This window comes from Octodon degus, unplaced genomic scaffold (genome assembly GCF_000260255.1).
Source record: "Octodon degus isolate 3935 unplaced genomic scaffold, OctDeg1.0 scaffold00085, whole genome shotgun sequence".
In the NCBI taxonomy this organism is placed as follows: Eukaryota; Metazoa; Chordata; class Mammalia; order Rodentia; family Octodontidae; genus Octodon; species Octodon degus.
In genome coordinates, this window is record NW_004524661.1 from 3,033,025 (window position 1) to 3,058,207 (window position 25,183).

Sequence of the window (25,183 nt, forward strand, 5' to 3'; positions counted from 1 at the left end):
ATAGCTCAGCGGTATAAGCACCTGCCAGGCAAGTGCAAAGTCCTGAGTTTGATCCCTGTACAAAAACCAAAACAAACAGAACAAAACAAAACAGGATAAAGCTATACTTTTTTAAACCATAATTCTGATGTTATTTCATTAATTACTCTCCTCCTGTCTAAGTTTATGTCCTAAATCTCTCCAACATTCTCTGTAGTTTGTAGCAATTTTGAAATCTCTGTAGTTGTTTAAAATATATTATCTATTTCATAAAGATGTGCTTTGTATTCTCTACTTTAAATATCTCTTTCAAACTTTTGGCCCTATTGTTATTTTTCCAAGAAATACTGTCTTTTTTGATTATTCAGTCTGAAAGAGAAATCTCTTCTGGGCTCTCACAGCACTTTGAATACTTTTCAAGTGTAACACAGAGCACAATGCATCATAATTCTTCTTTGGTTTGAATCTCCCGCCAGACTAAAGTTCCTAAAGGGAAAATCAGTAGGATTCTTTTTCTTGTGTCTTACTTAGTTTCCTATCCTTTATAACTTTCACAGTATCAGACATAGTAAGTGCTCCATAAATGTTAGCTGGATGGATAAAAGAATCTGTTAGTTTATTTTTGCCTGCATGCAAAAGAGATTTAATTTAATAAGTGAGGTGATAAAAGGGAATTCTCTAACACAACAGGGTCCGTGGATTCACAGTGGAAATATATTTCATAAGGCCTTCTTTTCTAAGTGGCAATCCTGGTTTGAGATCCTCAAAGTGACAATCATTCCATTGCCTCCAAAAGACTCATGAGCTTTACTTTTTGCTACTTTGCTATCACCTATATCTTCCACCAAGTTTCTGGTAAGATCAAAGGCCATTTACATGACTCCTGGATAACTGATTCCAAGAACTGTTATTTTCTGCTAAAATTTCTTCCTCTAGTTCTTTGTAATGCAATTTTCACCTATTTTCTTGTAATCATTTTAATGTAAATATATGATCATAATTCTTGATTCTTACAACACTTCTACAGTAATAGCACATGCCAGTAATTTTTGTGCTCTTTAAAATTTTATCTTAATAGGTGACACCTTTTATCACTAAATCTAGTGCAAATAAGTAACTGGATGGCTTGCATCAAAGTGGCACCAGGGTCCCTTCCTACTTGCCTTTCTGGAGAACCTCTGTGGCACTTTCACAGACGTCTAAGGCTTTGCAAACCCCAATGTGCAAACCACTGACCTGTTATCTGGGTTACAAGGAGTAGCAGTGGCTTATACAACATGCTACAAACTCCATTTATGCATATTAAGTTATACCTTAAATGCACTTAAAACACATGTGGCTTAAAAGACAATTCTTAAGAATATTGAATAATTGTAGCTTGCCAATTATTTTAAATATCAAACACTAGAATAAAAGGAGTTCCATTTTGTCCAGTCTTATGAAAATGATCACTATTTCTCCCTTCTGTGCACTCTTCAACCAACAGATGTCACTAAAGACACTAGTAGCCAGAGGCAAAAAGAAGAAAAGATTAGACAAATGGAAATTGAGCATAAAAAACATCCAGTTCTCAAAACTGAGAAGTAGATTTCCAAAGTAATAACATTTATTACACTGCATGCAACATTTTAACCAAAAATTTAAGAAAGAAATTTCTTTTATTAAGTTGCTCACACTGAATGGATCATAGCACTAAGTTTTGAAATACATGTTCTTGAAGCAATTTAAAACTCATTAGAAATAATAGGCTTGGGCTAGTAGAAAATGTGGTAAAATTTAATCCTCATCCAAATGTTACCTGGGCTGTACAAACAGGAAATTGTTTTGTGCTACTGTGGCTAACCTCATTGCTGACCCTGAGCTGTAACAGCAAGAGCAGCTGAGAGCTGAGGCAAAATTAAAAACTTACATCAAAGTATATCATGACAGAATGTAGATAAATAAAACAGCATATCAAAAGTATTATTTTTCTTCCAGTCTCATAGAGCAGTGAGGTGGAGCTGTTCTGTAAAACATATAACAAGTCAGATACATTAGGCAATGAGTCCTTCCCCCTCTGCAGCACCTTACTCACCGACTACCCAAATACTGCCAGGGGAGGTGAGCAGGGAAGAAACTTGGTGGGTACGGGGACAGAAGGGATCACAGAATGTTCTGGCCTTTTCCTCCACGGGTTTTGCTTTCCTTCACCTTTGTTTATCAAAGAAATAAATAATGCTGGCTCTGGTGTTGTCTTCCCAATTACTCCTTCCCTCATCTTTTAGACTCCTGAATAGGAACCACATGATCTCCATCCCATGAGCATATTAGACTCTCTAAATGGTAAGAGTTCAGGTAAAGATAGACAAATAAGCTTGGATGGTGGACTCCAGAACTGAAATCACTGGAAAACATGAGGCATTTTTCTAGTATCCTATGTAAAATCCATGTGTCAAAGTCATAGTGACTGACACACAGACTTCACAGAATAATGTGTTCTTCCATTGAACTTTTCATTTCTCTTTGAACCTTTGACTTTCCTTACATTTGGGATTACAGCCAAAATTCAGAGAACAGTGCTTCATCATAAACATTCAAGCACAGTACAGTATCCTACAGCATTCCCAAGGCAGTAAAGACTATTGTCTACAGTTATCTTGACTTTCCAATTTATTTATTTATTTATTATTTATTTGTTTGTATTTTAGGGAAGGGTCTACAGGGTGTTCAGGATCTCACTACTAGATCAGACTCATAGTGATCCACCTGTTTACAGCCTCCCAAGAGCTGGGATTACAGGCATGCGCCATCACACCCAGTGTCAATTGCTGTCACAGTGTGCCCCAGGGGTGGGGCCGGCATGGCAGGCCTGGAGATCAAACCCCTGGCCCTCGAGTCTACTTGCAGGCACTTAAATCTGCTTGACTTTCCAATTTAACTACCTGTTAGCTTTGTACTATCTGACAAGCTTCTTAACCTTTATGAGCTTCAATTTCAATTCTTCGTTAGTTTCAGTAATTGTAGTGGCTAGCTAGTTTAAGGACTTTCTATACATTATCTAATTGAGTTCTCACAACCACCTCACGAAGTATATATTATTCTTTTGACTTAACAAAGATCTGAAGCAAAGGAGGCTAAGCAACTTAGCCAAAGTCATAAAACTAGTGAGTAGCAGATAATAATATATACCTAGAGGACTCATCAGGGCAAATAATGTATGATAAGTGATCTAATATAGGAGTGAACACATAATAATTGACTAAACAGCAGAAGCTACCCCAATAGATAGGATAAATTGAAAAGCAGGGATTATTCAAGTTGCTCCATCTTTCTTCAAGGTAAGAGAACACTTCATTGGCTTTTCTTCTCAAGAATGCCTTGGATTTGTTGCTTGTATCCTTCACCTTGCTTCTACTCCCCCTTTCTGTCCCCTTTATCACTTTATCTCCTATTATTCTTTATACAGCCAGTTTTTTCCACTTTTGCTGCAATGTCTTTGTCTATGGTCAGACAATATGATAGAAGACTGGATAGCTTTTGAGGGTCACCTAGCATATTTGACAAGAGACTCCTTGTGGTGTCACATGCTGGACACACATATACCTATGTACATACATGTCCTAGAGGAACAAGAGGAAGAGATTACAGCACTTATTTGGTCCTCTGCAGTAGTGAACAAGTCCCAAAGGAAAAATTACATTTAATGAAAAAGATTATCCAGAAAAAGTAAGGACTGTGACTGGTACCAGGAAACTAACATTGGTAATCCGTAAAGCTCTATTGATTAGACTCTTACATTTGTACTAATTCATAGTGGGAATTATTATTTCATCTAAAAAAAGGAAATAGGAACTCACCACTGGTTATAGGCAGAAGAAAGGTAGCAAAGCAGTATGGTCTAAGCAGAAGGCTTCCCTGAGAAATAGTGACGTAGGGGACTGTGTAGCCTTGTACAAAGAATGGCTTGGTCAGTGCAAGAGAATAGCTTTGGATTAAAGAGAAGCATATTCAGTGAGCACCAGTTGCATGTTACTGCCTGTGTACTTCTATCTACAGTAACCCAAATAAGCCTGATAATCTTAATTAGACAGGCAGATCAGTAGGGATTTATTATTCCTTATTTTACACGAGTAAACTAGAAAAAAAAGAAGTATAGTATCTAGGTAAATTTGTGGAGCTGGTGAAAGTTGGTGCTATCATTGATTATCATACCATTTCATCTCTAAAAATTGTGCCTTTAAAATATATCATGCTGTTTTAGGAAGAGGACCCAACTAGGTATCTTAGTATAATTAGACACTGAAAAGAATTACAATGGTACCACAGTTTACAAACTTAATTCTTTCCACGGTTCTGGTTGCAGAATTCATACCACTGTATCACACATTGAAAGGAAGGGAACGGTATTTATAATATTTAAAAGGAGGTTCTTTTTTTTCTCTAGGAGGCAAAGAATTCTACTTAATATGATTTTCATCTGTAAAAGTTGTGATGATGTCGCTATAGTAGACAAAAGTGAGAGCATGAGTTTATGGTCTTAATAAGGTGGTTTTCACAGTTTCCATACATGTATAATCTCAAGCTCTACAAATCAAATGAGCAAATAAAATTAAGCATGTTAGTAGAGGTATATAATGTAACTTGAATATAAATAAAAACACCTATTTTCTAAAAAAATTACAGGCTTTTGAAAAAAGTCATATAATTTTAATGGTTATTCCTACATATATATACCCAAACAGAATTGAAGAAGCTTTATACAATTTTTAAAATCTACTTTTAGGTACTCAAATATGAATATCAGGCAATTTTTGAGGTCATATATATAGAGTTGGCCATGGATTTGGGAAAGTAAGAATAGACAGATGAAATAGAACAGGATGAAGAAAAAGGGATCACAAGGAAACATTTCTCAGGGAGAAATTCACTGCATAGAGCCCAGCTCCTAATAATCATCACTTTGCCCAGCTGGACTGCAGAGGATCTGTATCATCTCATCCCTGTTCTTTGGCTATATAAAAGTCTCAGAAAATAGAGAATTTTGTTGATCAAGCTGTCAGAATTGTAGGGCTTATGACAATTCTTAGGCCAAAATTCTAGTTAAATTGCAAACTTCGGGGGCGGTGATCCAAAAGGTTAAGTTTTACACTAGAATTCTGTTTCTAGGGGTGTAGTGCTTAAAGGTTGCCTGTAATAAAGTATTTACTGCTCTTTACATGGATATCTCTCCCAAATCTAGTGACATAGAGGTCTAAGAATTTCTTTTGAAGAATTTCTTGACTCAAGATAGCAAACTCCCTGATGTAACTGTGGGCAACTCTGAATATGCTATAACTTCCAGATTTTTTTTTCTAGTTTATTCTTTTTATTTACTGACACTATAATTTATCCAAAAGAAATGTATCAAATTAGTCAGCCATGCTGCCTTAGTTCTGATCCTGGCTTTTTGTGCTGGCAGTGCTGGGGATAGAAGCTACCTGGGTTTTTACATGTCTATTGCATACTTCCCAAATTCATACAGATATGAAGGTTCAAAAGAACAAAATAACTTCTCTGCCCCAAAGATGAAAGGACATACTGCACACACAAACATAGAATAAAATACTCACCATAAGTACAAATCATTTTACTAGCTTCTCTGAAGAGAAGAATTCCATTTGGAGATGATACATCAAAATTCAAACGCTGGGATCTAAGAAATATAGCAAAAATTTAAGATGGGGAAAAAACCAAAAATATAGGTTTAAAATGTCCAGAATTTTCACTTATGAGAAGCAGCAGTATATAATTATCCTTTTGAAGTAGGACTGCAATCAACAATACTTAATAAAATATGTACACCAATTCTCTTGATGTAAATATACTTTGTAATTAAGAAAATTTTTCATTTATTTTCTAGCTCAGAATTCATTTTTTTCTATCAACACAATACCCTGACATCCTATATCACATATCTCTTACCCCTTCTCCTTTCATACAAGGTAACTGGTGGGTAACAGTAATTAAGGAAAAAAAGAACTATTGTATATTTGTAAGTTTACATAGATACTTGAATAGACAGAGATTTATACATTTGACATCTTAAAAATTCTGAAGTGACAGATAGGAAATGTAGATGTCTTTAATACTAAATAAATACATGATGAATCATCTCAGACTTCAAAAGCATATTTCAAATACATTAAATTACATTATAGATTATAGTGTCCACTGCACACTGCTTAAGTAAAGGGAAACAAATGCCAGGAGCTCCTGAGAATAATTCTACTTCCCTGGTTCCGGACAGGCAGGGACAAAGTAAAGGACGGAGGAGTTGCCCTGACAACCACATTTGCTTTTTGGCACCAGTCATGCTGGCTGTTGATGGCTCTGCTATACCTTGCTGCTGTGCTTTTAAGATAACTTTTCAGAAAAAATTAGCAAAAAATATTTTAAAAAATTGGTAAGGCCCTGCTTGCTAGCAATAGAACAGTTTATTACTTTTCCAAAATACTTTAATACTATATAGCAATGATAATGTCTTAAGGATGATCTTTTGATAACTATTTTGATAACTGACAATTGCATGCCAATAAGCATACAGTTCCTGATTAAAGACATACACACATATAATTTGCAGTACATTCTAGTGGAACATAGACAAGATAACATATTCTTTTTTTTTAGTATGTGATTTAAAAAAAAATTTATTTATTTGTGTGTGTGTGTGTGTGTGTGTGTGTGTGGCCAGCTCAGCCCACCAGGGGGTGGGGCTGGCTGGCATGTGGTGCTGGAGGATTGAATCGCGGTCCCTGTGCTTTGCTAAGCTTGTTCTAAGTAGGTGCTTTAGACCACTGAGCCATCTCACCAGCCCGATAACATATTCTTTGAGATAAAAAATTTTTACCAGTTAATTCTTAGGACATTTGTACTAGATGTAAATTATCTGCCTATGACAGACGTTAAATACTTTACTATGTGCAATATAATAATTTTTTCCTTTAGTATTATATCAGTAATATATACTACCAACATATGATTAAAAGTTGTCATTTAATAAAAACTCCCTAAATTTCTAATATAAAATTTAGTCAATTTTCCTTTAATATTTAAGGTGTAAGAATCAAGAAAAAAGAAAAAGAGGGGGCCTGGGCCTAGCTCAGTCCTTTAAGTGGCTGCTTCCACAAAGCTGTCAGCCTCAGGTGGCTGGAGTTTGAACCTCACAACTCTACCGCTGGCCAAACGTGCCGGGGAGCAAAAAAAAAAAAAAAAAAAAAAAAAAAAAGAAAAAAGAAAAATCAACTACAGCTTTCAAAAGAATACTCACATAACTTTACCTGCCAGGTCTTTTTCGCTTCTTGTTTTAGGGTAAAAAATTTAAATTATTGCTGTGAACAACTCAGCAACTGATAAAATTAGCTGTAACCCATGAACCAAAATTTTGGTTCTGGGTAGCTCCCTTCCAAGATGCTGTTTACAAAGAGGCATTGATGAAACAAGATGGTGACAGGTAAGTTGGTGCTAAGCCATATCCACAATGACATATTTTAAAGCGGTAAACACAGTTTGTTGCAGGTTTTTCTTTTAGTCACATGTTTGTTACTATTTATATGCAGAATATTTGGATCTGTGCTGGTCGATGTAAATTACAAGGCCAACTAGGTAATTTCTGAGAAATACTGTGTTTATTGTTTCACTGAAAATTGTTGTGTGCATAAATCATCAAAGTACTTGCATTCTGGCATAGAGGGAGATGCTAACACATAAGTCAAAGCAGGGACAAATCCCCAGAGCTCCTCAAGCAAACAACTGTGTGTTCAGGTACCACTCTGGAACTGTTTCCCAATGTATGCAATGAAACATCTCAACTCAGAGTTTCCTAAACTTCTTTCTTGCTTTAAAATTCTACAGAACAGCAGTTAAGCAGTGAAATAGTTAAAATAACTGCCTTTCCTTCCATTCTGTGATTTCAGATTATTTTAAGTAGTGACTTTAGTCTTCTAATTTTTATTTTGCAAAGTAGCCATATATGTCTAAGTATTCTATACCTTTTTCTTTTTTTCTAACTTTGTATACACATACAAACATACATCTATTGCCCTCTTCTTTTCTTATGGCTCTAATTCTCTCATTTTCACTCATAACCTTGAATTTTGGTTCATGGGCTGTAACTAAGCCTGAAGCATACACACAACAGGCAGGACCTACGGAACGGAGATTACTGTCAATAGTGAATTGTTTTTCCACTCCCTTTCACAATTCTTACCTGTTTTGCATCAGTTCTGCCATAAGCTTCAAGATGGGAGTTGTACAGGCTGGCTCTGCATACCACTGTTCAATAGCTCTCTGAAGAACTGGGAGATATGTTGGGTACCTTTTATAAAGTTGGTTAAAGAATTTAAGGATTAAAATATTGTTTCTAAAATCATTGCCGCTTAACAAAGAACAAGAAAAATCCATGTTTGTTCTGAGTTTAGTACACAAAGGTAGTTTTATATATTACTGTTTTAAGCTGGTGCAACTATAGTTATTGGAAGACTACAAAGAATTTGTTGTTTGTAACATAGCCTATAGATTATATTCCTTTGCTCTTGGCATTACATATAAATGGAAGATATTTTAAAATGTTATAATAAATTTAAAAATTATGCTTAATGTTACAGGACAGGAAAATAAATTTAATTAAGAATGATGGAAACATTTAAATTATTCTCAGCATTTCTTAAGATACTATATTGAAAAATTTTTAGTATGGGATTTAAAAAATACATAAAAGGGGAGAAAAACTGTAACAATAAATCTCATACATCTATCTCTAGTTCAAGATTACCTTCATCTTTTTTTTAAGCTGAAGATTTGCTCTGCTTTGTCCCACTATAGTTCCAAACTTCTGAAAGGTTAGTTTGATAAAATCTCTGGTTCATTATTAATCTACTCAAGGCCAGTACTGTTAAACGGCACTCCCAAGTACACACAAGAAGAATTTTTCAAACATTTTCATTAATACCAAGGAGTAAGTATGTCTGATAAGTGTATACTTGGGACCAGTAGAACCTAGAAATCTCTGACTTAGCTCCCCTGATTCTTTAGCCCTCAACTGGCCTCTTCCTTGCCAAATGAACACAAAATATAGGATTAGGGCTTAAAACTACTACAAAGAATTTTTTGTCAATGCCTTTTCTTTTCTCAACTCAAATCTTTCTCCGATGGTTTCCAATGTACATGGCTCTTTGTTGCTGAACTGAATCATAAAATGGTGTTCCTTTTCTATATGGTATGTATAGAGCTCTGTGGTGGCAAACTTCCCCATAAATATTTTTCCCTTCTCTTAGAATAGATTTCAAATTTCTTAATCCAGCACAGAGTTCTTTAACATGTGGCTCCTGCTTACCTCTAATCTTTTCTCTTAGCACTTCCACTTTATAGTGCAGTCATTCCTAATTCCCTTATGTATCATCTGATGCCAACTTGCCTTCATTCCTCTACATACTTACTGCTTTCTTCTGCCTAATGCAGTTTAGTCTTTCAGTATGTTGTCCAAGTTTCACTTGCCCTGGGCGATCTTCTCTAGGTTGTCAAAATGCACCAATCGCTTCCTCACGTGTGTTCAGTACACTCTCTTGGTTGTTTATTTCATAACATCGAGTCAAGGCTGGGTTGTTGTGTTATCTCTCTGTCCTGTTAGTGAATTCTCGTAGTGTAGAAATCTGTGCATCCCTACCTGCTAATGCCTACTTGTCCCTCAGAGTTCAAAACAGGTGTGTCAAGTATGGTATATTTCATTTGAATGAGGCAAAGTACAAACAAAGAGCATAATACAAGATAAATAGCTTAAAAAAACAAAACAAACAAACAAACAAAAAAACACCAAAAAAAAAACAAAAAAAAAAACCCCTCAACCCTAACAAAATAGGTGTCAACTACTTGAAAAACTTTCTTTGATACCAATACAACTCTCACCCTACCTTGGATTGGAACTAGCTCCTGTGCATGGCTGTGGAATCCTTCACTAATACTATCATAGTACTTATTTATCTATTTCTCCACTGTAAGCTTTTTACAAATTTTTTTTTCTGTATTTGGTACACGGTCTTGCTATGCAGCTCAGACTAGCAATGATCCTCCTGTTTTTAGCTTCTTCAGGGCTGGGATTACAGGTGAGTGCCACCATGCCCTATCTCAGTGGCCAGCTCAGCGCTGAATAAGAAAATCCATGTTTGTTCTGAGTTTAGTACACAAAGGTAGTTTTATATATTACTGTTTTAAGCTGGTGCAACTATAGTTATTGGAAGACTACAAAGAATTTGTTGTTTGTAACATAGCCTATAGATTATATTCCTTTGTCCTTGGCATTACATATAAATGGAAGATATTTTAAAATATTATAACAAATTTAAGAATTATGCCTAATGTTACAGGAAAGGAAAATAAATTTAGTTAAGAAAGATAGTGCCAGTAGGGGATGCAGTACCAGGGATTGAACTTGGGTCCTTATACTTGCTAGGCAGGCACTTAGACCACTGAGCTATCTCTCAGGCCCTCCACTATAAGCTTTTTGAGACCAGAGATTAGATATTTATTGTATGCAGAGAGCTTCTATAAATATTTGTTTTTATAAACTAACCAACCTACAAATGAGATAGCACAGTTGTTTAGAACTACCTAATTTTTCTTTTGGTACTGGAATTGAACTCAGGACCTTGAGCTTGCCATGCAGGTGCTGTGCTGCTAAGCTAAATCCCCAGCCCCTTATTTAGTTATTTATTTTTAAAATGTGGATTTTACTGTGGAGCTTTAGGAAATAATTTATATGATGTTCAGTGAAAATAAGTCCCCTAAAACTATAAGAATATCATATCCCCCAGAAGTCCAAAAAAGAATAGCTTTTCCCACTGGAGCTACTAAGTTAAGGTTGACAATTCTGTCACAATTTCTGTCACAATTACAGGGTAGGAAGTCTTATTTTGTAACAAGCACTGTTAGGCAGTGCTTGACAATCAGTATTGATGCTAAGGAACAAAACAGGAAAATCCCTGCCATCATGGAAAATGGAATTCATTCTCTCTCTCTCTGTTTCTCTGTGTCTGTCTCTGTCTCTGTCTCACTTCTGTACCGAGAATCAAAGCAATGACCTTGTGCTTGCCAGCTAGATGCTTGTGCCAATAAGCTAGATTCCCAGTCCCGGAATTCATACTGCAGTAAGAGAAAAAGTAAAATATGTATTTGGTAGAAACTATTGCAAAGGAGAACAAAACCTAGAATGCAGATCACAAGTGAGTGTGACATATGTGTGGGTGAGGTCTCAAATAAAAATGATAAAAGTCAGTGAACTTGATTATTAACTTAATGCAGGCTATTGTCAGATAACTTGCTGTTTTGCTTTATATATATATATATATATATATATATATATATATATATATATTGGAAAAGCTGTTATTTTTAATAGACGATGGACTGGACTCCACTATGTACCATGTTAGGGGGCCAAGGACCTAGAATTAGGAAGGCATGGCTTTTATTCTTGGGGGAATTTATACTTTATCAGGCTGGTACACGTATAAGGGCTGCATATCCAGAGTTCTCTGAAGAATGCCAAGGGAACACAGGTGAGAAAATATTCCACAGAGACTTCCTGAGCACAAACCCAAACACCACTAGTGGGAAAACACTGAGAAGGTTCATCAGGAAACTAAAAAGATATGGATCTGAGAACCTAAGAATATTATAAGCATAAAGGGGTCCCTTTGCAGTGAACTCTAAAGGCACAGAACTATCATATTTTTCACAGCATGTTGTATTCACTATGGGCTAAGGCCAGGAGGTATGAGAAGATGCTCCCTCTTCTGTGTGGAATGAGAGTGGTGATGATTCTAATATGCTCCTGACAGAGGTGACTGCCACAGAGAAAATGAGTGATTATTGGAAAGCAGAGTAGAGGTCTACTAAGCAGAGAGGCTAAAAGAGCTGTAGCGTGAGAGTGCCAGGCTCAGATTACAGGGGTGACAATCTAAATCCATGCTAGTACTTTAATTTTTCAGTGGCCTTGTGTATACATGGATAGGAGGAAGACAGTGGGAGCCCTTAGGTAGAAGAGGCACATATCTGCTACTTTTAACTAGATCTTCTCAATGAATTCTGAACATCCATATCAGTTAAATGAAAAATCCAGGCGTTAATGATGTGATGCTGCCTTAATGGATAACAAATATAAAGGAATGAAAGTACTAGTTTTCTCTTTTACAACATCAATTTGTGCAGTCATCTGCTTAAGCATCCATTCATCATGCACCCATTCATTCAGCAGTTATTAGCAGTCATCCATGTGGGACCCCAAGCAGTAATGAATACAAAGTAACGCTTTTCCTTTAGGACTTCACAGTAGAGAAAGTATTGTAATATCTAGAAAGCAATATAGTGTTTTTGTTATACAGTTAGAAAGTCAAGGTTTGGGAATGTGGTTCCAGAATAGAAACAGTCAGTTAGCTCGGGGCCTATAAAGGTGCTCCGTGAACTGGCAAGCATTTGTATCTCTGTTCACAAAGGGAGCTGTACTCTTGGAAACTTCCTCCCGCTCCCGTCTGGCAAATGCTTATCCACTTACAAAGCTGAGTGCAACTTCCCTCTTCTGGGAAGCCTTACTTTGCCTAGAACATCTCTTCTTCATCTATGTTCACGGCTGTTGGCATGTATCATTGTTATAATGCCTTGAGACTTGTTATATTAGCTTTCGTATGTGTACTAGATTATGAACTTCTGGAGAGTAATCATTTGTTTTTGTATTCCTTTTATCTGTCATAGAACACATACTCAAAACATACTTATTGTGTTTTTTTCATGTTAACTTTCTTCTCTGTTTTGATTTATCTACTATGATATTATGAATTGCTTTCTTCTTGAAATATAGTTCTTCCAAGAATGGTGATGCATACTTGCAGTCCCAGTTAGCTAAGATGCTGAGGTGCAAAGATCACTTGAGACCAGGAACTTAAGACCTGCCTGGGCAACTTAGCAAGATCATGTATGTATGTATGTATGTATGTATGTAATTCTGTGTTCATTAGTCAATCACACCCTACTCCATAGGCCATACACTTTGCTATATTCTACAGCTTGACATTCAGGGGGCCCAAATGCATCCTATGTTTCAAAACATGAAATATGTGATGTCTATATAATAAAACATCTCTACTATCCCTTCCTAAATCTAGTGAGTAGGCTAACAGAAAATCTGTCTCTTCCTATTTCTACACGGTTCAATTTTACCTATTTGGTAATTCAGGGCAATATCTTTTCCTTTACTGAGACTTTCTTGATCCCCAGTTAAATGCAACCACCTTCCTATTTGTATTTTTGTTATGGAATTTGCTACTTAAATTTTTTTAAAAATTGATTTATTCTTTTTTTTATTTTAGGGAAGGGTCTACAGGGTGTTCAGGGCCTCACTACTAGATCAGACTTGTAGTGATCCGCCTGTTTACAGCCTCTTAAGAGCTGGGGTTACAGGTGTGCGCCACCACGCTCAGTCTCAATTGCCGACTCAGCATGCCCCAGGGGTGGGGCCAGCACAGCAGGCTCCAGGAGTCGAAACCCTGGCCCCTGCCCCTTTTGCAGGCTTTAATCCACTGAGCTATTTGGCCAGCCCCTTAATTAAATGGATACAGGGTCTTATTACATAGTTCAGACTTGTAGTGATCCTCCTATTTCAGCCTCCTCAGTGCTGGGATTACAGGCTTGTGCCACCACGCTGGGACAGTGTGCCCAGGGTTCTGGGGCTGGCATAGCATGTGATACTAGGGATCAAACTCAGGTCCTTGTACTTGCCAGGCAGGTGCTTAGGCCACTGAGATATCTCCCCAGCCTGGCATTTGCTACTTTTGATTGGTTATTACAAGTAATTTATGTAGATATCTGACATACTCTAAGCTCATTTGAGTAGGATTTATGTTTAAGTAACCTACATCTCTCTAAAAGCTAGCACAATGTACAAAGAAAGCCTAATACAATAAATAAATGAGCAAATGGGATTCCTCTGTATCACTTCATATTAGAAAGTTAAGTAACCATAGTGGTGGAGTACTTACCTAGTACCAGGCACTGTACTAGGCCCTTTAAATAATCACAAAATCACAGTTCTTAAAAAAGAACTGATATGAATATTCTTAGCCTTGTTGAAGAGAAAACTATGATTCTTAACACATTAGGTAACTTACCCAAGACCATGGGTTGTTAATAGGTAAAACCAGGACTGGAATCTATGACTATCCTGTTTAAAGTTTGCATTCTTCTGCATAACTCATTGTCTTTGTATGATGTGCTTATGTATATTAATAAAGACTTTCCATTGTCTGACTGAAAAATAGTAAGCTTCAAGATCATATCACAACAATTAACAGACTGAGTGTGAGGAAATAATGTCAATATATGTTCTTCTTTTTCAGTTTCTCTCCTTTTGATATTTTAGGCTAAGTATGACTTGGAAAAGTACTGTATACACAGGGTGGTACACTGAAAAATAAGATATTTTCCTATTGTGTTCTCACTATAGGGGCAAAGAAGTGGATCAGTGATTCTCCTTCAATTCTCTAGTTGTGGAAATAATTTATCAAGATGGTTGCCATGTAGTTTCAGGCAATTTAGTTTTAGAAGGATATAGTGATAAGCAGTGTAGTTTGTATAGCAGTTAATGCAGTCAATGTTTATAGAAATGTTTTTGAATTAAATAGCTAACCACTAAAATGCTATTTTATCAAATAATCGCCATAAATAAAATGCATTTTGACTTTAAGATGACATGTGTTCTTATAGAAATCTTTCTTCTGCATGCTAAAGATTGTATAACAAATTAAGGAACACACAGTTATGTGGATAAAAGGCAAATAAACTTTCCCCAGCAGTAACGTGGGAATCATCACTGACGGTTTGACATATCAATATTTCAAGAAGAATAAATGACTTTCATATCCATTTTTTTATCATATACTTATTCATTTTTGCATTACTTGAATACTTGGGAAAGAACCTGTACTTTATCACCTGAAACTGCTTAAAGTATTTTGAAATATTTTAATAAAGCTTTTTGAATTATCAAATAATGTAACTTTTAAACAAATTTTACTATTATTATAAACATTTGCTCTTCATTCCTTGCCCAAAGGAAAACTATAAATCTTGTCTCAACTGAATGAACACCATTTATCATATTCATTTCGTTGTCAATACAATTATGAAAAGCCTTTGGCCTTTTCCCAAGGAAGCTGATTTGCTACTGAAACTCAATTATTATAAGCAAGGCCAGTATCCAACCACTGCATTTGGCAAGCTGACACAGCTTCCGCCATACCTGACACTTCACCCTCTGTCCCTGACCCTAAGAACTCCAACATCTCTGGTCAAACAGAGAAGACAATGGTTTCTGTTTCAAAACAAAACATCGAGGCCAAGATTTTCTGTTTGCTATTTTCTGCCATCTGCTGGACAGAAGTTTAATTTCAGACAGGTGCTCAGAAGGAGCTAAGAAATGGAAAACAGAATTTATTCCGGAGGAAAGATTATGACCTTGATTTTTGGTTAACTGTTGAAAATGAAAATATGAAATGTTAATTCCTGGAATGCCTAGAGCTGTAACTTGCTTTCAAGAGCACCATCAATTTTAAGGTGCCAAAATTAATTTTTATGATTCTCTAAATAAGGAAAAGTTTTTACTTTGGGAACTGTAACTTATGTTTAGAGAAATAAAAGGGTCATGTGTAATTCCGGCTTATATCCTTCAGAAAAATTATAAAACTCTACAATAAAATTTACAGTCACTGTATATGTATATTATATGTTTATAAGAAACATGAATTTGATTCCTCAGTGACATGGAAGTAACACTAACCCTTCCCTTGGCACATAAATCTGATGACAGGCTTTAATAGTAATTAAAACTGCAAGCAGTATTTAAGTTAATGTCTAAAAATTTTTATGACACACAGAGTTCTCCCTGAAACATGCTCAGATCCCCAGTTAGTTGTTTTGGGTCACGGCTGTGGCATAGAACATGAAGACTGTCTTTAAAAATTTATGACAATTCAAATACTATCTTTTGCAATTTATGAAGGAAGTTCAGATTAGAGAGACTTGAATAAAGCAAGTGAGAAACACTGTACATTAGAAAGTAAATGGTCAGGCCAGGGAGATGGCTCAGTAGAATACGCGCTTCTCTGGCAAGCACAAGGTCCTGAGTTCAATCCCTGGTTCCACCAAAGAAAAAAAAAATAAAGTAAATGGTTACTATTTATACTTACATAAATCATCTGTAGGATCAAAGATGATTCATACAGTAACATTAAAAGTGTTAATAATTATTTACGATGACTGAAAATGTGCCACACATTGTATAAAATGTGTTAACCTATTTTCATGGTCATAGCCATGACACTGGATTATCTCCCTTTTTGAATGATGAAAACAAGTCTCAGAGAGGTAAAAGAACTTCAGAGGTTTACACAGTAATTGAAGAGCCTCATGTGTCTGATACCAAAATCCATGCTCTTTTTACTCTCACATGATGAAGGACTTCTGTGTGTGTGTGTGTGTGTGTGTTTCCCTTCTACAGTAATCCTTGACAGTTGTATTAAATTATACGGCAAATGACAGTTCCTGAACATTTATTTTCTCCTTTTCATGCCCATTAATATTTTCATCATGACAAAAAACTGCAGCTTGAGTTAAATATTAAAAAGATAAAGTGCCCTTTTCAGCCCTGCTAATTGAGATGGAGTAGAGATTCAAATCTCCTCGAAAATGCCAAACAGTAAGATTCATTGATCCCAAGTAAAGATGTTAGCCAGATTATCTCTGCAACCTCAACATAAACAATCGTCTGGGAGAAGTGATTTTTAAGTTGTCAATATTTAATACCACCAAAAAAAGTGACCTCTCTGAGGGTCTCCAAATGCTGTGCTCAGTTATCTGCGCTGCTGCCACTGTGCTGTAATTTTTAGCTGATTACACATTAGTTCATTTAGCTTTGTTTCCTCTTCCCTACTGTGCCATACTATTAAACGAAAGCAAGGGGCCTGGCATCCCTCTGTGCACAGAGCTGGTATTGTCACAGTGTAATAAGGATACATCCAGTCAAACAGCATGGTGTAGCTGGTCTTTGTGTTCAGTGCAAAGGCAATCCCTCGAAGATCTCTTGCCAGCCCGATCAACATACGCTGTCAGTGGGAAAGAGACACTGTAATTGATTTTCACGTTAGCGCAGAGCAGATGGAGTAATAATCAGGCAATAATGACCACATATCTGATTTTGATTCATTAGCTAAAATGCCTCACTCAGATCCCTTTTTATAGAAAACCATAGACTCTTTAAACAGACCATCAATATGTTGACCAACTCCACTTTGCCTCTTATAAATTGAGCTAAGTTATAATTCCAATAGCTTATGAACATTAATGCTCTTAACATATTTTGTTTCTTAATATTGCCAAATTAGAAAAAATGACTCGGACTGATAATTTCACAAAATAGATATCCACAGGGTCTAGATATTACTTAATATTAACAAAGCTTAACAAAATTAACTTCAGTCTCATTATACAGTTTGGAGTACCTGGAAATGCTCTGGCATTTAAAAATTCATAATGAGTATCCTTAATAACTTAAGACAAATTAAAACTGGCTAAGTGAACTAATGGCTCTATGATATACCCAGAATGGCAGTTGTAGTCTTCAAACAAGGAAAAGATGTAAGAAAAAGGGGCATATATTTAGTATCCTAAGATCTGAATTTGAAAATAGCTTTACCTAACTCAAAGACAATTTATTAGTCTGTTTTCTCATGTATAAAAGGGGGCTAATAACGACTGCTTCAGAGAGGCATGTGAGGAATGAATTTGTATATAAAATGCCTAGTAAATAAGAACTTGATAGCTGTAAGCAGTCCGTAAGTATTTAGAGGGAACAAGAAAAGAATAACTCTTGATATGAATAAAAGAGATCTGACTTGGACTCTGGACTTTTAATTAAGCTGTCTTTAGGCTGCTGCTTGTGAAGAGAAAAAGAAAACCCATGAACAGATGCTAGAATGTCAGAACAAAGAACACAAGTAAACATAACTGTAGAACAAGGAGGTGGAATAACTGGGGTATGAAACTGAAGATACTGTTTCAGTAGAAATATTCTGCCAGAAAAGTCTTTGAACTGTTTTTTTTTTTTAAATCAGATTTTCTCTTTCCTCACATTTTGCTAACCAAGGAAAACTTGTTAAGTTTAAATTATTACTAAGAAGGCAGGAAATCCTGACCATCGTAATGACTGAAGAACATTTCAAATTAGCAAATAACATTTTACCTGTCTGAGTATCTGGAATTTTCATCCTCTCTACTTTTCCTACCTAAATGATAACTCATTATTTCTGGATGTATTTTATAATAATATTCAGTTTTTACCATCTAATAGCTTACACAATGATGGTTACAAGGAGTTCAGAATCTCAAAACTCTGAACCTCTGTTTTTGCTACTTTAAATGACTCCTCTTTCTTTCACAAGCTCTTCTATAATTATCTGACCTCCTTGTTGTAGTTACCTCATTTGATCTATTTTTGAAAAAACATTTTGTTTATTATGTAGCCTTAAAAAAAAAGACTACCTAAAATTGTTTTCTTCACCAGCTTTTCACATTTCTCACAGCCTCGAACAAAATACATCTAAGAAGCTTTCTTCTAAGACTTCTATTATGACTGCAGTTTAAGCAATTCGATGGATTCTACATTTGGCTCTACTAGCCAATGAGGTGGCCTTTTTGCTGTTTTTATTACACATACTTACAGGTTACTGGCTGCTCTTCAAATAACCTGAAGCTTCACCAACATACAAAGAATCCACCATTTAACGCTACACTAGTGAATAGGAACTATTAGTTTTATTTTCTTTTTGTCTGGTCTGAACAGCTTTTAATAAAATATTTTGGGATTGCATTAAATCTGTACAAAAATTTTGGGAGATAAAATATTTTAAACTATCATTATTATACAAGATTAATTTATTTTATCACAAGGTTTCTTATTTTGTTTTTTAACTCCTCTTAAAACATGTCAAACTGATAGAAGTGTTATGACTCAAATTTATAAGTTTTATTAGAGTAAAATGTGGTTATGAACTTATGTCAATGTTTATTTTAGAAAATGTTACTACCAAGCAGAGGAGGCATACAAGCAGGAAAATACAGCAGTAATATGAATTAGAAACATATTTTCCCCACATTTTAAAAATTAGTGCAAATGGGTACCATTCTGGCAGATCGGTGCATGCACAAAACATATTTTACAGATTTTTTAATGATAAAACAATACTTATCTCCAAATAGCTGAGAGTACTGTATTTATTCTGTACAGCACACAAACAGCACTAAAGCAGTATATTCTTTTTCTTTCTTTCTTTTTTTTTTTTTTTAAGGGATTGAATCCTAGGCTTTTTCTTTTCTTTTTTTTGGTACTAGGAATCATACTCAGGACCTTATGCTTGCCAGGCAGGCACCTGTGCCACTGAGCTATCTCCACAGCTAAAGCAGTATTTTCTTGACAGCCAAACTGCATGCAACTCTGAGATTGGATGGGAAAAGTATTAACTAGGAGCTCCACTAGGCTACTAAATAATTTTGAGAGTGAGGAGTAATCTGACTGAAATGTGGGAAAAAGGGAACCACAGTGAACCATTTCATTTAAAACAATGCAGAGAGGTTTATTTTAAAAGTTGCCTCTCTCCTGTGGCTGGTCAACACTAAATTGATCTGAAAAGTAACAAGTCTTGTATCTTTACTGAAGCTGTTTGGTGGAGCAGGGTAGGTCTGATGATCTAACTCTATGGATTCCTTTTGGATAGTGCAAGGAGAAACTGCTGAGTGCTTCAGTCGGCTGCATGGTGAACAGTTGTCTGTGTGCCAAGTGTGAGACGGATGGTCTGGGAAACAGCTGAAATGCGGCTACTTCCACCCTGACCCCCAAAACAGGGTTTCTAATGGAAAGTCTGACAGAACCTTTACTGTAGTGGCACTACTGGGGGCAGCTATAATATTATCCTCATAATTCTACTATATAATAACAACAAAGAAAAAGGAGGTGAAGGGTCATTGTGCTTTGTCTTTAGAATTAAGATGGCTGTCTTCATCCTTACAGCATACTCTTAATTCTGGAGACACATCTTAATAACCTCTAAATAGTTCCAACAAAAGAGCCGTGTCAGAGGAATGAGCAGGCCCCAAGGTGTTTCAACTGGAGTGTTTTCATCTGCCTTTATTGCTCTATCCCTCTCCAGAATTAAGGCAATAACCTGTGATAAATTATTCAGGAACTGCTACAGGGATCAAAGCAAAATCATTCTGTTAAAGTGCTGTTTGCAACATTTGGCACTTAGTGCGAAAACTTTTAATGTGCGCATGCTGAAAATCAAGGATTTTAAATAATTTAACATTGTGGAGTTTTTACGAAGGGACTAAAGATAGCAGGTTCCTATTTAACTGCTCCTCTTCCTCTGAGAAGTTTTCATTCATTTTCCTTAAAGCTGATGACATCGTGGCCAAATCAAAAATGATGCATGAGTCAGGGAAGTATAAGACTATATTTTACTACGGATAAAATTAAAGGGAGAAAAACATGTTTTGAAGGAATACTCTTGAGACAGGATTTGTCAAGGTATATATTTTTTTCCTTTTCCCTTCACTTTGGAGAGAAAAAAACCCAAGACAAAAATTCAATGTTCTTCTCAATTTTATTAGGACTAAGTAAGAAAACAAAGCTATAAATTTAAGAGTTGCAGCATTTCCTTTCCTCACAACTATATTTCAGTTTGGCAACATAGGTCTATAATGTTTAAATTCATCCTGAAATCTGCACTTGAAAAATGTCCATAAATAGGGAGTTAGAAAATCCTGGTAAAGGCTGCAAATTAAATGAATTTGGCAGTCCTGTGGCATTTTCATAGAGATATTTTAACAGCATCACCTCCTGTGGATTGGAATACTAAGTACTTTATTGAAGAACAAAACAGAACTGTTTTTATCTCTAGTACTTGCAAAATGAAGTACCTGAAAGCACTTCTGCATGTATTATTTATTCATCATGATAGAAAAATAGCCTTAACCTAATAAATTACATTTAAAAGCATTTAGTGCAAAAGTTTTGTTTATGATAAAGCAACAGATTTAGTTCTTTATCGGTAGCTTAGAGCACCAAGTTTTCTTTATACAAATTAGACAGATGGTGCTTACAGTAGAATTTACTAAAGGTCTGTCACAACAAATGCAGCCAAGCTGCATATTTAATCACTGCAGAATCTTGTCTACCTGCAGCTGCCAACTGCTAATCCAATTTCCCTGATAAATGTGGCAAGAGACACGATCAGCAATAAAGAGCATCTAACTCCATTTTCCTGCAGGGCGTCTTTTGATGAACATTTAGGACGGAAGCACGGAGTGCACTGTGTGGCCTTGGTTCGTGGCAGCTGCATGCATTCTGAGGCACAGTTCTCAGGTTACTCACTTAATTCTGCCACTATCATTACGTTGCTATTGATCTCAGTAGCTGTTGCCTACACAGCATTACTCTAGATGAAGCTGAATCAGGCAGTTATCATGCATCAAACTTGCTCAAAAGCCTGGAGATTTCCCCTTAATTACTTGTGATTTTATTTGCAAATACCGTTAAAGTGTAATCAAGCAGTCACTTTCCAGGGTCGTTAAGAACTTGCTGGTTTAGGGATATATCACTGGAACTCCATTAAAAATGACTCTAGGAAGATGGTTTCTATCAAACTAGATGGGATTACATCAAAACAGGCTTGGAATATAATGAAATCCTCAAATGAGGCAAATATAATTTTTATAAAGATGATGTTTCTTAATCTCACTGCTCCTTTTAGATAAAAGGTAGCAATGGCCATCTTAATGCTGCAAAGACTTTGCTGATCAGTAAAAATAGCTGGAAGACATCTAAAAATATAGTTAAATGGAGTGGGAGTCTGATGAATTTCAGCAAGAGGGTAAACAAAAAATTCTGTGAGATCATTTTTGGCTTTAAAATTTTATATAGCATCCTGATAAACATTTATTTTAAAAGCTCTATTTTAAATTAAAAGGTGTAGCATTTGGCTAATTAGATTTTAGCAGAATTATGCAAATATCATCAAAGGCCATCATTTTTCTATTTGGCTTCCGACTAGTAATTTTTCTTGGTGAAGAGGACCCATGCAAAAGATGGTTAATGCTCTGACATAATTCAAATAAAAATAAAATATGGCTTAAGCATCATCAACAAAGGTGCTTACATTCTCTAGAGTGCCTTTATTAATCTTTTAAAAATAATAATCATTGTCAATCTATTTAAATAGCTCGGATACATTATACTTTCAGGAGACTATTTCTATTTCGCAGAGCTTGTGCTTTCCATCCCCCACATTAAAATATGGGATTGTTTTGTCACAAACAGCTTGCTACACTTAAGGATTTTACTAATAAAACATAATGTTGTCTTAGATATTATGACTGTTGCCACAGCTGAACTGACTTGTCAAATCAATCCTAATATGGCTCCCACAGGCACATAAAAACCTTATTTAGCTATCAGTTATCCTAATCACTTTGTTCAGTTTAAGAATGCAATACTTCAAGACCAGCTCCTATTTATACATATATGCCTAGCCATTTAATAAAGTCTTGATTTATATAAATTCTTGTTTAAAAAAATATTTAGAGATGTAGTGTTTTAGCATGTTTAGTTGTGCATTTCTCCATATGGATATGTTGAAACATACCACACAGGGCAGATGAGGGAATGGAGATATTTAAAGTCAAGTCCCTCAAAAAAATCCTATAAAAGATAGCAACTGTCACATGAGACAAATCTATGCCACCTAATCAGTGAGTGACTATCAAAGCCCATTTGCCAACTTTGAAGTTCAATTTTGTAAGAAATTGAAAAGTGCTGGTATGAAAGGTGCAACTCAAAGACACACACTATTGAGAATACAGATCTGAAGAGGTACACACAGATACATAAAAACCTTATTCTGGATCTAGACATTCTAGAAAGAACAAAATTGTTTTTCTTCATGTTTAGAAACAAACCCACCTTCACATCTTCTTGTTTGAAGTTGTTGTTAAATATTTGTAACACTGTTTCAAAAGAGACTGTAAGAGGCAGCATAAAATTCTCAAATTCATCCTCATCTTCACCTATCAGAGAAACAAAAGGATCACTGTGGTTTAAAATGCATGGATACTGTATAATAGATTTGACACTGATAGTTTTATTCAGGCTTAGAAATATTCCCTAGAAGAGGTCAGCCTGCATTCACAACCATGCCACATTTTGTGCTTTGGCTCATTGAATATTCTGGTGTTTTGCCTTCTCTTTTGAACCAAATGAAATAGCAAATTTACTTACCAGCCATTTTTTTCCTTGGCTTTTTATTGGCTCTAATGGACTAATGCCCCAGGCATCTCAGCCCTGTAGCTCCGGGGCTGCCAGATCTTCCCTACTGCCTCATAGAAGGCCACTTTCTAAGCCTCATAGACAACCCCTCCCACCCCTTTAAGGTGCCAAGGCCCTAATGTGCTGACAGACTCAGGTGCCCAGATAGCTTTAAATTATTACTCTCTTTTATTTATGTTCTTTTAAAAAATTAATTCATTAAATAGGCGGCATGGAAATCTTTATCTGCCAAAAAGAACAGGGTCCCTCATGGGTCATCTGGATTTTAACTACATTCTCCACGGGTATACTTCCTCTTATACTAACCTTCCTTTTCATTACAGACAGGAGGAAAAATAGAGACATTTCCTATTAATTTTTCTCTTAAAAAGTAAACTGTAGGGTCCTCAAAGTTTGTGTCAAAGTTTACATAGATATGCACAAATAATAATTTAGATAGTATTCTTTTCAAAAGTGGTTTCTTCTAAATGAGATTAGATGATCTCATTCCTATGTCACAAAGAACCACTAATCCCACTTCACTGCTGGTGAAATAGATGAAGAAAAAATATTTTGTTTATGGTGGTACACTTATTTGGACTATATGGTCTAGGCCTTCTGATGTATTTATTATTATTAATATTTTTTTGGCGGAACCAGGGATTGTACTCAGGCCCCTGCACTTGCCAGGCAAGCGCTTATTCCACTGAGCCATTTCCGCAGCCCCTAGGCCTTCTGATTTAAATGCAGAGTCTTAATGTAGAATTTTTAAATAGGACACTAGAGAGAAAAAGATTTTATGATAGGGAAAGGCATGTGTGGTAGTGCATGCCTGTAATCCCAGAACTCTGGGAGGCTAAAGCAGGAAGATTTCAAGTTCAGGCCCTGCCTGGGCAATTTAGCAATTTTTTTGGCTTTTTTTTTCCTTTGGTCTTAAAAAAAAAAAAAAAAAGCTGAGGCTGTAGCTCAGGGTAAAGGTCCCAGGGCTTAAATGCCAGCACTACAAAAAACAAACACATAAACAAACCCAAAACAACAGAAAGAGAGACCAAGAGGTTCTGATCCTTCAGCTAGCAGCACAAACATCACCTGAGGATTTGTCAAATACAAATTTCTAGATTTCATCCTAGATTCACTAAATCAGAAACTCTGGGGTGTGATTCAGCTATTTTAAGGCTTTTTTTTTCCCTCCGGGTGTTTTTTTTTTTTTTTTTTCGAATGCCTTCAAGGCATGACTGGCTGGCTTGAGTTGTGGGGATTGAACCACAGCAACCTGAGCCTGACTGCTTTGTTGAAGCAGCCACTTAAAGAACTGAGCTAAGGGGCAGGTCCCCCAATTCAGCTATTTTGTTTTAATAAATTTCAGCCATTTGACTATCTCTACCCTATCATTTTACAGATAAAGTGAGGTTCAAGGTCACATACACAGGAGCTCAAAGACAAGATCCTTTGACTCTTAAAGAGTGGGTGATGTGGTTGACTAAAATTTTAATGATTTCTGTTTTCTCTTTAGCTTCACATATTTTATCTCAGGAGTCAAACAGAGTCAGGCATTTAGTTTTGTTGACAAAGAGATGCCAAAAAACTCTTCTGTCCCAGACAAGAGTCAAAGGTCTGGGTAAAGACCAAGGTAAAAATCAACTGACTGTGTGGCTAAATCAGTCCTTTTGGATACACCCTCCTCTGCTAACTGGTGGTAACATTTGACCTTTAGAGATGCTTTTCTTATTTTTCAACATCCATGCATCCATGTCAAATGACAGTTTCCCCAGTATCTGAGCTAAGCGCTCT

The 25,183-nt window shown here is 35.9% G+C and overlaps 1 protein-coding gene across 2 annotated transcripts in view; it reads right to left on the reverse strand.

Moving 5' to 3' along the window:
- Positions 1 to 25,183, reverse strand: part of Ranbp17 (RAN binding protein 17) — a 390,835-nt gene that overhangs the window by 53,667 nt on the left and 311,985 nt on the right. For both annotated transcript variants that reach the window (XM_004637026.2, XM_023721795.1), the window contains 4 exons: positions 23,051 to 23,154; positions 17,053 to 17,141; positions 8,204 to 8,311; positions 5,568 to 5,650 (listed from right to left, as the gene is read on the reverse strand). In XM_004637026.2, coding sequence (XP_004637083.1) covers positions 5,568 to 5,650; positions 8,204 to 8,311; positions 17,053 to 17,141; positions 23,051 to 23,154 — 384 coding nt within the window. The remainder of the gene's footprint in view (positions 1 to 5,567; positions 5,651 to 8,203; positions 8,312 to 17,052; positions 17,142 to 23,050; positions 23,155 to 25,183) is intronic.